Source organism: Marmota marmota, unplaced genomic scaffold, assembly GCF_001458135.2.
Source record: "Marmota marmota marmota unplaced genomic scaffold, marMar, whole genome shotgun sequence".
Classification (NCBI taxonomy): domain Eukaryota; kingdom Metazoa; phylum Chordata; class Mammalia; order Rodentia; family Sciuridae; genus Marmota; species Marmota marmota.
The window spans coordinates 36861008-36876648 of NW_025999853.1; the positions used below are offsets into that span (position 1 = coordinate 36861008).

The window sequence follows — 15641 nt, forward strand, 5'->3', positions numbered from 1 at the left end:
CAGAAGGCCTATCCTGGACTTGAAGAATGAAAGCATATTTGGCCATCAAAATGTGGCATTTTCTCATAAAATTATTAGAATCTAAAAATCCAGGAAATCTTTAATCTATAGGAGGTCAGCCAGTATGCTATCAGAATCATGTCATCACGGAGAGATGGGTCATCTGAACCTTTTTTTCAGGCACTCCTAGAAGAAGCCAGGCATCCCCCTTTGACCTGAAGCCCAGGACAAACCAGTCAGCCGTGAGCATGTGCCTAGGGAAGCTATTTACAGAGCTACAGAGAGAGCTTAGAGTGTTGCAAACACATTTGTGGATACTTGTTTAAAGCCGGCTATAGTATTCTCTGAGCTTCCCCACATCTTTATCCATCTTCTTATGGTTAATGTGTTATAACCGCTTATGTCTCAACCCATTTTTTCACATTTTAATCTCCAAAACACAGCAGGCTATGGTAACATGTTCATTAACAAAATAAAAAGAACCTTGGTCTTTTGACTTTTCACCCTTTACATTGATCACAGAATGTCATGAATGATGTTGCAAAGCATCTATTTCCTAAATTTACATTAATAACATTCATGAAAGATGTTTTTGTTGTTGCTGCTGTTTCTTTATATACTTTATTTTTTTAAATTGGCAATGACACTTGGGAAACAAAATTACCAAATTGAGAATTACTTTTGTTTGTTCATCTGATTTTGTTTCCAGTCTAAATTTCTTAAAAAGACATTATTTCTTTTACATATTTTTATGTGACACCTAGAGCATTGTAGACTCTTAAGTGTTATTTTATTGTAAGATGTTCATAAAGATAAAACTAGACCTTCACTTGACTAATAGGTCAAATTCTGGGGAAATAAAATCAAACTCATTATTTAATCTCTATTTACAAATGTTTTTAGAAAATGAATTGAATATCTATTGAAACAATAAGCTCTGCATTAATATTGAAAAAAATTACTTAGGGATTTTGTTGTTATTCAACTGTAAATGATTCCAGTTTCACAGGTCTTATATTCCAAAGGAGGAGGTTAAGTTCTTTAAATAAAAGGCTAATATGCTGCCTGATACATTAATGGGATATTTACAAAGAGAAAAAAATACAACATGTAAATATGAACTATAATTCAAGAGTTGGGTGATTTTCCTTCTAACTTGGAGCATTAGCCAGCAGTTGAGTTAAAGAATTATGAGCCTAGTCATACAGGAGATATTCAATCAATGTTGACATGTATTGATCATTCAGACCAAGTGTTCACCTTGTGCCTAATGCAGTAGAAGTTTGGCATGCACCCAACAAAGCCATATTTTTGTCAGATACATCTCATTCATCTGCCTGAGTCAGTCAAATTAACCAGATAATTTATAACATTTCCACTTCATTCTTATTCTGTGTGCTTCATCTCTCCCAAAGGGATACATCCTAAAGTCTATATCTCTGTATCATCTTTTCTAGCATCTGGGATCAGAATTGGAAAGGAAAGGAAATGGGGTGGGAATGGAAAGAAAATAAAGAAGAGGGGGAGGGAGAACAGAACGAACTTTTAACACATATAACAAATTATTGAACAGATAGAGAAAAGCTATTGAAAACTGTCCAAATTTTAAATAATGAAACTCATTAGCTTTTTCACTGCAACCAAGTTAAAGGGCAAAACAATGTAGCTATGAAAAAAAACATAAAGATGATAGAGGGCCATTAATTTGACCTGCCATGGAGTATGTGAATTACTGAACCCTCAACCTCCTGATAAAATATAAAAGGCATCAAGTTAACCCGATGCAAAGGTTAGACTGGAGATTTCTGTGAGTTATAATCTTTTGATTTGTGGGATCTTAACTACAAACTTTTCCATTTATTACCCTGCCCTTATCAAGTTTTTCAGATCTCTGAACAAATATAGTAGTGCTCAGCAGGAATAGCATGACTCAGAAGGAAATCTATTTACCAAGAAAGTGCAGTGACTAAGCTCTAGTTCAAAACATGTGTCCTTCAAACAGGAGGTGGGGGATGGGAGGTTAGGGGATAATTCTTCCATCATCATTGCTTCAGTTAAAAAGGAAAACAAACAAACTTTTTTGTGTATGTGTCCTGGGGATTGAACCCAGGGATACTGAATCACAGAGCCACATCCCCAGTCCTTTTTTGTATTTTCTTTAGAGACAGGGTCTCACTGAGTTGTTTAGGACCTCGATAAATTGCTGAGGCTGGCTTTGAACTCAAAATCCTCCTGCCCCAGCTTCCAGAGCCACTGGGATTATAGGTGTGCTCCACCACACCCGGCATAAGATTTGTCTTAAGCAAGAAAGGAAAACGCTGATATTCCAGAAGTTGTAGAACTATAGCAGGAAAAAAGAAAAACAAACCAAGCCAGGTTAGGAACACAACGTCTTTTTCCACCCACCTAACCACCCCTTTTTATCCAAATTTCACATGAGTTTAAGCTCAGATCCTTATACTTAAATTTGACAAATTTATGCTGCCTATGTGAAGGCTTAACTAGTTTGCTTTTATAACAAACAATGGATGCTATTTAGTTGCTTGCAAAAAAATTCATTTCCATATTTATACTTGATTCCTACAAGAGTTTTCTTTTCTGTTATTTTTTTTAGCTATGTTTGTAGAGACACTGGAATAAAACAAAACAAAATAAAACAAAAGGTTCTGGCTGATGTCAAAGGTAAAAGAAAAGAAAATCATCACTTGAACCTAAGAATTTTTTTTTTCCAGCAGGATGCTCATTTACTAATCATGCCATCAACCAAGTATTTTCAGATTCTCCATTAATTTACCATTTACTTACTTTAAAAATATGCATTGAAATTATTTTTTCTATCTATGCATCTTTCTAGAAAGTATAAAAGATTTTATAGTGAACACATCACTATTTTACAAGCAAAAAAAAAAAATGGAAACTTGACTACTTCGAGCAATGATTATGTCTCCCTCCAAATAATTTTTGTAATAACAATTGAACTCAAAGATCTTTCCTATTCTGCCTTGCTCATCTCTCCACCAAGATTTGATTGAGTTTCAAGATAAAAAGTCTCATAAAGTCTTTCTCAGGGCAAATATTTTGTCGAGTTTACAAATACTTGATGTATTTTTCTAGGTTTAAAGGACAATTGGAAATGATTTCAAAGTTCAGGCACCTAGAAGACAAGTCTCACTCAAGGCTTTCTGAGCCATTGCAGACAATATACAAGGGTACATACTGACCCTGGCTAAAGGAATAAAAAAGCTGCTTTCAACAAGATTGAATTTTAGATGAATGGAATCATTTGAAATGACTTAGACTTTGTTTTTCCTCATCACGAATCAGTTGGTTTCAAAGTTGAAGTTTCTTTAACTATAAATCTATAATGTCACTACATTATAAAACAATTTCGTTCAAGAGGATTTGATGTCAGTGTGTTATTTTCTTTAAAGAAAGGGAGACGTCAACTAAGAGACAGTCACATTTTATGCATGTTTCTTCTTCACTCTTCCACCCCCAAAGGATTTAGTAAAAGCAATAAAAATAAACCTATTTATTTTACCTTTCATTACCCAATAACTCTGAACTTTGTCTTTCCTGCTACTTTAAATAAAATATAATGCCCTAACAATTTATATGGTTGGGATGGTGCTTCATGAGATTTCAACAAAGTAAACACCACTTACAGGGGGGGAAAAAAAAAACCTGATGTGATAAAGGGCGGAGCAGTGATCCCGATAGTGTTGCTGTATTTATGAATGCATCATGCGCTTTTGTTTGCACCTGTTTAGCTTTTGTTTAAAAGTAAAAGCAGTGTTCCTGCGCTGCACGTAAGCCAGGATAAACCAGGGAGTTGATGTGTGGGAGGGGACTTGAGAGTAAGGAACGCTTCAGAAACAAGTTTCCTCAGCACGGAACAGAACTCTCTTACCTGTGAACCAGGTAGCTCCAAGAGAGACAGTGAGGGACTTTTCCAAAGGCGAGGTCCTTCTATGCCCGGCTGGGCATGCCTGCTCCTGTTCCGGAGATTGCACGGTCTTTTGATGTATCAGGATGGCTGACTGTTGTCTAGATCAGTTGGAGATGCAGCGCAGGCAGCGGGGGGTGTAGGTGTGTTCCACTACACTGAATGGAATAAAGCTAAAAATATTTTAGTGTTTAAATAAGAACGCCAGTTTCCTCAAGCTCTCATTTAACATCGGACTTTCTGTTTTGCTTTTAAAGAAAAATGTTTTACAAGGGCAGCATGAAGCGGACAGAATCTGGAGCAAAGAAGGATTTTATGCTGTTGTCATTTTCCTCAGCATCTTTATTATTATAGTAACGTGTTTGATGGTAAGTTGGCTTCTTCGTATACTTTATCCTTTGCTGAGTCCACGACTTAATGTTATTGGATGCATTGCCATTCAAATGAAGGTTGAAAAGACTGGGCAAAGAAGCAAGACTGTAATCCTGTTATTTGGGAATATTCGGTGACACGCAGAGTGATTGCTAAAGGGAAGCCTGTGGAGGTGTGGATGCTGACCTGCTTAAGAACAGAGCTGTAATTGCACTGAAGTTTTTAGTAACTTGATCAACTCTGAGAATGAAGCTTTAGACCGTGATTTACTAAGGTCACTGAAACCCTCAAAGTCATTTAAGTCTCATGGGCATACTTTGGGCTTACTTTATTCCTCCTTTTATATCATCTTTATGGAACTCAGGAAAAAATTTAAAAGAAGAAATGTGTCTTTGGGGCAAGCTTAACTCCCCAAGGCAGAGTTATTTCCTTACTTTTAAAGGCTCTTAAAAGCATTCTATGAAATACCAGGCATGCAAAAGAGGTGATTATAGCCTCACAGGCTAGATCACCTCTACCAACTAATATTTTAGGTGAATACATAAGTATAAAAGTATGCACTGCAATAGTTCTGTAAGTTACAATGTGTACACTTTAAAAGCATATTAATAATTTTTAAAACTAGAACTTCAAATAAACCTAATGCACTAAATTACACAGTGCTATTTGGTATTGAATGAGTTAAGAGTTATCTTTCAAGTTCAATTTTTTTTTTTATTTCTTTGAAAATTTTGTGACATAACATAATATTGGAAGTTTATAGATGGGTTTTAATATCTTTTTTCCTATGTGCTATTGTTTTTAATTTTGCATATTTTTCAAAAACGCTTCTTTTATACTTTTTAAATGCCCCCCAAATAGACATTATTCTGCTTATTCTATCCACAATTAACAGCATTAGCAAGTGTTTTCTGGATTTTGCTCATTCGTGCTTCCCCTGCTGGGAAGGGGTTTATGGTAGAAAGATTAGGGTTTACTCCAGAAAGAGAGAGGCTGAGTGGATCTAAATTTGAAGGATATTAAATAGGGTAAAGATGGGTCTGTTTCCTAGAACTCAAAATCCTGAAGTAAACCACAGGGCTTGGTGGCACATGGCTACAATCTCAGCTACTAGAGAAGATGAGGCAGAAAGATCACAATTCCCAAGTTCAAGGCCAGCTTCAGCAGTTAAGCAAGACCTTGCCTCAAAATAGGGGAAGGGAGATGTGCCCCTAGATTTCATCTCCAGTTAAAAAAAAAAGAAGAAGAAAAAAAAACATCCTAAAACTTCCACTCAAAGGTATTTTTTAGAGATCAGGAATTAAGAAAGATTTCTAAAAGTTGCAACCCAATGAACAAAAGAATAAGCTAAGAATAACATTAAAAATAGATCTTTATATCTTAAAGGTAGAGATTAAGAATAAAGAATTTTCATGAAAGAAAATGGAATGTTTTACAGAAATTGTAGCAGAGACCTCTAAGTATTTCTTACTGTTTAAAAAGGTTTGATTCCTCGTTATGGTTAACTGCATTTTAAAATATGGGATTCTTCTTTCCTTAACATAGGAAATATCAAATGTTGTTCTCTATCTTGTCAGTCACAATTTCGTTGTTTTTCTGCTTTACAGGTGAAAAAGGATAGAAGGGGCAGGGGGTGAAGCTAAATGGTAGAGCACTTGCCTAGCATGTGCAAGACCAAGAAAGTAAGAAGGAAGGGAGGAAAGGAGGAGGGAGGGAGGGAGGGAGCGGAGGAATGGAGAATAGAAAGGGGTAGAAAGTGACAAAAACGGAGATTGACTGGGGGAATAAATGGTTAAGATTCAGAAGAGTGAAGGAAATGATAGGAGAAAACTGAGAAGCAGATTTATATGCAGCCTTTGGGTACTAAAGGGCAGAGAGAAGCATCCCTGAATGTGCTATTAATATAAGATACATTTCAGATCTAGCAGTCATAACTTGGGATTGCCCGTGTTCCCAGCATAACTAGTCACATCCCTGCATTGGTTTTATGTGGCCAAAGGACCTACCATAGCCACACCTTCAACCATCTGAGAACAGGGGCAACTCTTTTCCAGATATTTTCAAGCCACCAATGTAAAAATTAGAAATTTAGGTAAGTCTGCCTCAACGTTATTAGAACAAATCAAGAAAGGAAGTTTGGGTGATTGCTATCAATTAGATTAGTGGGTAATTCATTCTATCAATCCATTCTGCCAGAGGATCACCACAGACCTGTTGTTGGCCCTGTGGGGAAAGAGGAGAACAAGACCCTATTCTCTGAAGCCTTTGTCTTTAGAAACACAGACGATAATTAAGTTAATTATTTTCAAATAATCAAATAGTGAACACACTATGTGACATCAACACACTGTGTGACAACATTCTGGGAAAGGCTAAGAGCAGTGGTTGCCAGAGGTTGGGAGGCCAGAGATGGTTAGACAGTAGGTTTTAGAACAGTGAAACTCTTCTGTATTGTGTAATGGTGAATGCATTACATTATGGATTCATCAAAACCTGTAGAAAGTTCGGCACAAACAGTGAGCCCTAATCTACACTGTGGACTTTAGTTAATAATGTCAATAGGGTTCATCACCTGGGATGAATGCCCCACACAAATGCAATATGTCAGTCACAGAAGAAACTGTTTAGAGAGGACAGAGGGGGAGTGTATGGGATGATGTACTTTGCCCTCAATTTTTCTATAAAGACAAAAAATGATCTAAAACATAAAGTCTGTTCATTCGTTTTTTAGAGATCAAGTTGTCATAACTTCCACAGAGAAGATAACATAATAGTGAATGATAGAGCAGACCAACCTGAGACCTTTAAGTCATGAAAATGTGAGGAAAGGACTTTCTAGGTACAGGGGGGTGGGATGGTGCTGAGGCAAAATAGGCTTAGCCTGTCAGGCCTCAAGGAAGGATGGAAATGCTGTTTCCAGCAGAGCCTTGGGTGAGTGACTAAAAGATCACAGCATCTGCCAGTAGAGTGTGGTTGAAGCAGAGGGTGGGATGAAATGCAGAAGCTGGAGTGTCCTTCTGGAGGTCACTGCAATAGCCGGAAGAGAAAGGTGAGGGTGGCCCAGAGTAGGGGGCAGTGATGGAGATGGAGAGAAATGGAAGGCTGAGACCTAGATGAAGGTAGAACTGACGGGACTACAGAGCCCTGATTTTCAGGGAGAGAATAAACCCTAAGGCTGACTCCTAGGTTTGGAGGCTTGGCTGCCTGGATGGTGGTGCTCCTGTATGCAGGAGAGGAACACGTTGAGGGGTGGGGAGTAAAAAGAGGGAAACATCTTTTATGAGTATACAGACAGTTCTCGAACAACAACAACAACAAAAAACAGAATGATTGACTTAAAATATTTTTCTTCAATTTTAATATGAAAGAGTCAATTTAAAAAGTAAACAGAGGAACCAACAGTACACAGAATGGAACTGATACTCAGAGAAGAATAGATACTACCTGATAGACAGGTTGAAGATAAAGCAACATTCAGATGATTCAGTTTTCCACAGGTGACTTGACAGTTCACATTTAGGGACAGGTGGAATGTGCTTCTCTGAAATAAGCTAATCTTTATAAGTTTACAAATGCTAAAGTCAGTTTTTTACTTGGATCTCTAAGAGTATTTACACTTTGTGTATGTGTGTGTGTGTGTGTGTATTTTTTTTTTTGACAATGAGGATTGAAACTAGGGCCTCATACATGGTAGACAAGTGCTCTACCACTGAGCCATATCCTCAGCCCCACTTAGTATGATTTTTATACTGAAGTACAGTGTGTTATACTTCTGTGATCCTCAAACACATATATATATTCCAATTCTGTTTTCCATACATTTGTTGATTCCATGACCAAGAAAAAATAGAACTCAAAATTTTCCTTCTGGCATTAATTACATTCATGAAAGATCAAATGCTGCTATTTCCATCCAGTCTTCCTACATACCATAGAAATGAAATGCATGTGGCTTTATTATGAAATTATATAGGTAAATTGCTATAATGAAGGGTTGCATGTGCTATATAACAATAACATAAGACTTGGCAAAATTTTCGAAATGTGGCATATTGTTTACTTTCCTTAAAATCCAAAAAATAAAAAATAAAAAAGAACGTATGTTGCCAGGCATAAAATTAGACAGGCATGACATTTTCAAATGTGTGACTTATTTAGCACCTCTCAAATGTGAATGCAGAGTGGGTGGAGCGACAAATAGACAAATACAATTTTCTAAGAAAAAATGTGTGGGCAAGTTCCAATCCATTGAGTCTGCTTTAGATGGAGGAAATTTATTACTGAGAAGAATTAGTTCTTCAACTTGAACAAATAATAGAAAGAACACCATTTATCATCTAAATTAGACCTTCAAATGTACTTGGGAGTTTATTAAAAAGTGCAAAAGTATGAAATAAATATTCAATAGGTAGAGGTGTACAGACCAGATTGCATCTGGAAAGCGCTTTTAAAAATCATATATAAGACAGCTGTTTGGATCAGAAAAAGCACTGGCATGTTAGACCCACAGAAGAGCCTTCCATATGTGATATAAAGGGTTTCTCTAGTCATGATCTGGTAGCTGAGGTGCAGAATCCTACATCAGACCACCAGGTGTAGCCTGAGCATTACACACAAAAACTGGTGTCAAAGGTGGACATAAAGAATCACACTTGTCTAATCTGTTGTGTGTAAGCGCCAAGGATTAAGGGAGATGGAACTAGATCTTCGTTGGAATGATTTCTTTTGGACCCATTTCCAAAGTAGGCAAAAGTTTTCAATTTTTTTTCTTTATTAAGAAGACAACAACCCTTTCACTCATGATGGCACTAGTATTAGCAACAATGATAACAACCCATTTCTTCTATGTATTGCTTGTTTACTGATCCTAAATTTGTTGCATGGTACTAAATACTTAATGTAATTTAACTTCCTAGTCTTACTGATGAGAAAAGATAAGTGACTTGACCAAACAAACAAAAATAGTGGTGTATATGTGAGTGGCAGGGTAGAGGGTGAGATTGGAACTCACACCCAAGTCTATCTGGATTGAAAGTCCTAGCTCTTTACCACGGTGTCATGTGATCCCATAAAGGAATCAAATTGTGGTTTCTATTTTAGTCCTACACTCTGTGAATATCTATTTCTAACTACAAATGTACCCAGGAACAGATGAGAATGCTTGCACTTATCAGAGCCACTTCACCCAGGCAGAACAGATAACTGTGGGCCACACCACATCTGTGCACAGCCACACCTCTGTGTGTGTACTTAGTACCTTGTACTTGACATAATTTTCACACATCTGTCTCCAGGAAGCCTGTGGGTTCCTAGATGACAGAGTCCTGTGCTACCTTGGTATCCACAATGTCTGTCTCAGAAATGTATTGATTCATATAGTAATTGATTCATGTTTATTAAATTAAGAGAAAAGAATGAATACTCTCTCAAAACCAGCTGTAAAATACAGTAAAGAACAAATGTTACACAATATTGTTCAGTGACATCATTTAAAAATTAGAACATGTTTTAATCCAAACAGAATGTTTTGTGTTACTTATTTCTGGGATTTTTTTAATGAAAATTATAAACTACAAAAGAGCTTCAAAGGATTCTTTCAGCTTCCTCCCATTTCTGTGTTCTTTAGGTTCTCATTACTGCCATTATTTTTTCCTTTGCTATAGTTTATACAGCTCCTTTCTCATTCAATAATTTTCTCTCTCTCTCTCTCTCTCTCTCTCTCTCTCTCTCTCTGCCAATAATTGAAATCAAGTGTGCTCTATATTTTATTTTGAGACAAAGTCTCATTAAGTTGCTTAGGGCCTTGCTAAATTGCTCAGGCTGGCTTTGAACCAGCAATCCTCCTGCCTCAGCCTCCTGAACTGCTGTAATTATAGATGTGCACCAATTCTTTCCTTTTTCAATAGATCAAATGACTTTATTGCACCCCGATTCAAACACAAGCTCTAAAAGATGAAAGCAAAACAGTAACTTGCCATTGCTCTGATAAGCTTTCGGATTGAGTTTTAAAACAAAATGTTAAATTCACAATGGAAAATTATGTGTGTGGTATATTCCAGACCTCAATCTCTGCAGAGAAAAATCGCTGACTCACTTTTCCAGAGGCTTTGGGAAAGTGGTTGGGAAGAAGGATGTGGGGATTGGGAAGGACCAGTAGACTAAAATGCTCACATACCTGGAAATCAGAAAATCTGGATTCTAGACTTTATTTCCAATCTTCCGTGAATCATTCAACCAGTCTGGACTTAAATGTGTATGTAATGGAGGTTATACCACATGATTTTTAAGATCTTTTACACCAGGGTCTCTCAACAGCATCACTACTGACATTTTGGGCTGAGTATTCTGTTGGTGGATGCGTGGGTGGGAGTTTTTCCTATGCATTGTAGGGTATTTAGCTGCATCAACAGCCTATAATCATGGGATGCTAGTAACACCCTTTGGGTTCTGCCTCCCACCACAAATATGACCACCAAAAATGTCTCCAGAGCTTGTCAAATGTCCCCTACAGGCCCAAATCCCTGACAGTTGTGAACCCTTGCCTTAGTGCTCAGTTCTAAGACAAAACTGCCCCATTGCCAAGTACTAGCCTCTTCCACTTTTTTCCAGACAGTCCAATCTTTCTAGTATTGTAAACAGTGCTTTTTTCCAATTAGAGATATAAAAATCAGTTTGTATGCATACTGTAGAGACAGGCTGAAGGTTGATCTCTGACCAGAGATGAAATAGATTACTAATTGTAAAATATGTGACAAAGGTCCTTCATCAAACGCATAAGCTCATAAGTAGCAAAGATGGACTTCAGACCTTGTTTTACACTGACAAGATCGTAAAAGTGACCTGTTTTTGACCAAACAACTGAGGAACAACTGGTTTTCTCATTGTCATCATTGAAATAGGTTTCTCCAAAATCCAAGTATAAACAAACAAAGCAAATGTCCTGATAAACACATTTCATTTATACATAGGGTCTTAGAATATACAATATGTGTATCATCTTCTACTAAATGCGTTTTTGTAAAGGTACAAATACATTTTTTTTTTCATTTAGGATGATAAATCACTTGCAACTGAAAAAGCTCAATCCCACTTCAAGTTCTTTGCCTCATCTCAGTAGTTATGTATTTAGCTTAACACAATAAAATCACCACATATGCACCACCTGATTGGTGGTGTTCTTGCCTGGATTTTGTTTCTGCAGAGTGGTGGCCAAGTACACTGTGAGGTGGTTCATGGACACGGAAAAGAAGCACCAAGTTAGAAAACTCAAGCACTACAGGATAAAAACACTATCTGCAGTGTTTTTGATTCTATAGCACAAAGAATATAGTCTACTTATTTGAAAGTAATTATAACAAAGGGAAGAAGGCCTATCAGTATTAGATATCTTTCTTTTCCTTACACAGTAATATTTGCCATGAGGAATTTCTGAAACAATCGCTTTCAAAATCTAAGATTTAGCTTGGCCCTACCAGAATCAATGAATAGCATTGTATAAAAGTTTCCTATGAGGAAGTGATCACACAAAAAAATCAGTAAGGATTCTCATTAATTTCCAAGCAGTTCAATTATAATATTTATTTCTGATTATACCTCACATTTGCATAGTTTTTTATTTATTTCTTAAGAAAAAACTTCTTTTTTTCAAAAAAACCCAAAACATATTCTTAGAATTGATGGTTTTGAAATCCAGGGGTGATGATCAGATCTGCAGCACATGTGATTTCAAAGTCAACCTTTAAGGAAGGTGTGTGGGGAAGAAAAGCCAAAGAGCTGATGTAAGGGCTGGAACATGCAGAGGGCTTCAGGTCAGAGCCATGTCAGGGTCAGCAGGTCCACAGCCAGAGGTTGCCTTGGAACAATCCTATTGCTTGGTTAGACCTCAGTTTCCTTCAGATGTAATGAGTTGGAAGATTTAATGACCATTTTAACCCAGAATCCCTCTGCATCTCTAATTAAAAAGTCACTCAGCATACATTCACTCATTTTGCTTTTTTATTTTTTTATAAATACCTCTTTTTCCTCCCCATATTTCTTTCTTGTTACTACAATTTGGGATGCTATACCTGAGACATAAGTAAACTAGGTTTTCACTTTGGGTTTAAATAATTCCAAAATTCTGTTTTATATTGCAGTTTCTCGTTATTTAGTTCTTAAATTTGAGTCATCTTTCTCATAGGTGACAATAGTTTTTTATTTTTCCAGTACTTCGAATTTAACCCAGGGTCATTCTATCTCCATGATGCATCTCCAGCTCTTTTTATTTTATTTTATTTTATTTTATTATCTTGAAATAGGATCTCAATAAATTTCTCAGGCTGGCCAGCCCCTCAGCCTCCCAAATCACTGGTACTGCAGGAGTGCACCATCATGCTTGGCACTGAAAGAATACCTTTGAGTACATGTTTTTTTCAGAAAGAAACAAGGATAGTATATTTTTTGAGATTTTGCATTTTGAAGAATTCCTTCTGTTGACTTCATACACATAAATTCCAACTGGTCTTGATGTAACATTCATGCATCCTTTGTAATATACATTGTTTTTCCTCAAATTATGAAAATCCCTCCATTTTCATCTCACATTCACTGTTCTTTCAAATGGCATACATGATTTGGAAGAATCTTTTGACCTAGAAATTTTTTTCATTTCATATGCCTAAGTTCCATAGGCACAGAAGGCAATCGATTTTTTGCATAGTGGAATGCCCTATACCTTCACAATCCATGACACAAAGTGGGTGCCGAAAAACAGTTTTGAGCTGGGCATGGTGGCACAGGACAGTAATCCCAGGGTCTCTGGAGGCTGAGATAGGAGGATTTCGAGTTCAAAGCCAGGCTCAGCAAAAGTGAGATGCTAAACAATTCAGTGAAACTCTGTCTCTAAATAAAATATAAAATAGGGCTGTGGATACGGCTCAGTGGTCAAGTGTCCCTGAGTTCAAACCCCACTCCCTCCACACACAAAAAAAACCCAACAGTTTTGAATGACTTTCTTCTCCTTCATTTATTCTAGCTTATCATTTACAGTGACTCTTCTGACTTCCATGTCCAATCTTTTTTCTTGTTTTTATCTTTCTCTCTTTATTCTTTTTCTCTGCATCAACAGACTGTCTCCCAAAGTTGCCATATGTATCACCAATGATGCTTTCTACACTGCCAATTCTGTTCTTTATTGTTTGCAGAGAAAACTTCCACCTTTGGATTTTTTTTAATTAATCTCAGTCTGATATCTTTTCATTACATTCTATTTTATTCTGATATTTGTTGATGATCTTATTTTGTTAAACAGAATCTATTTTTCCAATGTTGTATTGAGAATACTGGAAAAAAATATTTTCTAAAATTGTCCTGAAATAAATTCTCAAAGATATTTTTTACTCCCAAATTTCACATTGATTCTTCCTTAATTTCCTTCATTCTGTAAGAAGGAAAAAAAATAAATATGTAGACTTTGCATTCCTCTAGCAAAAGATGACTAGAATTGGAAGGCACTTTGCAAAGAAAAGGGAAGTCAGAACTCACCTCATGACTAGGTAAACATGACTGCACAGAGCCAGGAGAGCCCTCTCCTAAAATAACACTCGTTTAGCTACAGATTCTAGAAATTAAACAGGGGAGTTTGATCAGCTTAAGGCATTTGAAGAAGTAGATGTCATCCCTGCTGTACACCTTCAGAAAAGTGCACAGAGTGAGTTATTCCCTCTTCATGTAAACTCGCTCATCAAATCACTCCCTGAGAACACACTTAAAGAACAGGAGGTCACTAGTTCCCGCAGGAGTTGGAAAGGAGCACTGAGCATAGGAAGCAGAAAAGCCCTATAAAAAGGGAAGTCAGGGAAAATGAGAGACAAACTTTGCTCCCCTCGCAGTTTGGCCTCTGGAGTGTCCCAGTACTCAGTCCCACTTACTAAGAGTTCGAAGCCAGTCATGCTACCAATTCTGAACTGAATCAGCCATTCCAGAAAGGGCTCCGAGAGTGAAGGAAAGCAACACTTTTGCTTTTTTCTATATACATTATAAAACTAAGAGGGGAAAGGGGCAAGATAGAAAAATCCTGGTTGTCCAAATTATTTAACAGATGCCCTGAATTTAATTTTGTCAAGTATTATCAGGTACCCAAGTAGATATGACCAGTCAGATATTTACCAAGATAAGAAATGTATGACTTATCGTATAACTTTTCTTTATTGATATTTTACAAGATTTCTTTCTTCCCTTCTATACTGAATGCAGTTCTCTGTTTCTATAAATGTCATAGGCCCATGTTTCACGGTTAATCTTTCTCGAATCCTACCATTTTAGTCAATTCCCGTGTGATCAAAATGATGTCAGGCATTCTTAAAGAATTGGCCAAATTTGCTTTTGAATGTATCCTTGGGGAAAGGATTCATGCACCCAAATATTTGAGATGTACGTGCAGCATAACTAGAAATACCAAGTATATTCTTTTGAGAAAAAATATCTCGGTACCACAAAACCAAGAAATTATTCTAGAAGGCTGGGCTTACTTTGCAATTAAACTTTTATTTCAATTTGTCTTCTAAGTCAGTGTGGAGAAAAATGTTGTTTTGAGTGTGTGAAAATGTGACAAGAGCCCCTTTTTATCTCCTTTTGTAGATTTTATACAGATTAAAAGAAAGGTTTCAGCTTTCCTTGAGACAGGACAAAGAGAAACACCAGGAGATCCACCTATCACCCATCGCATTACAGCCAGCACAGTCGGAGGCAAAGACAGCCCACAGCATGGTCCAGCCCGAGCAGGCGCCAAAGGTGCCAAACGTTGTGGTGGACCCTCAAGGCCGATGCACTCCTGAGATCAAAGCTTCCACCTCCACCTCTGTCTGCCCTTCTCCTTTCAAAATGAAGCCCATAGGACTTCAGGAAAGGTAAGAGCTTTTATATGCAACTGTGTCATTTTTTTCTTTTTAAAGAGTGTTCATCAATTAAAAAGAATAGAACTAGAAATGATAGACAGAACCAGGTAGAATCATTCACCAGCAAATGGATACCAGAAGGAAGTCATGTTTCTGTCTCCCAAAGAGGGAGTTTGTTAGAGATAAGTGTGAGTGTTAGGCACATCTGATTCTGTCAAACTTGTGCAGACCCAAGGAAAGTCCATCTTCAAGTTCAAGGCAGTTTCTCTCACTATTAATTGAGCGATTATTGGGGGCTGCTAAACAAATATAGCCACCTTGCTAAATTGTCATCAGACTGTGATGTAAAGGGACTGTGAATAAATTTGGAGTGTTTCCTGCCAAAGTCCACATTGTTTAAAGTCATGTAGGAAAGTCTGTGCCACAAATGATTTTATTTAAAGTTTTCC

The 15641-nt window shown here is 37.0% G+C and overlaps 1 protein-coding gene across 1 annotated transcript in view; it reads left to right on the top strand.

Annotated features, from left to right (window-relative positions):
• Ptprr (protein tyrosine phosphatase receptor type R) overlaps window positions 1-15641 on the top strand; it is a 256407-nt gene that overhangs the window by 151993 nt on the left and 88773 nt on the right. Inside the window, exons 5-6 of the mRNA XM_048808281.1 lie at window positions 4204-4314; window positions 14936-15205. Of these exons, the coding sequence (XP_048664238.1) occupies window positions 4204-4314; window positions 14936-15205 (381 nt within the window). The remainder of the gene's footprint in view (window positions 1-4203; window positions 4315-14935; window positions 15206-15641) is intronic.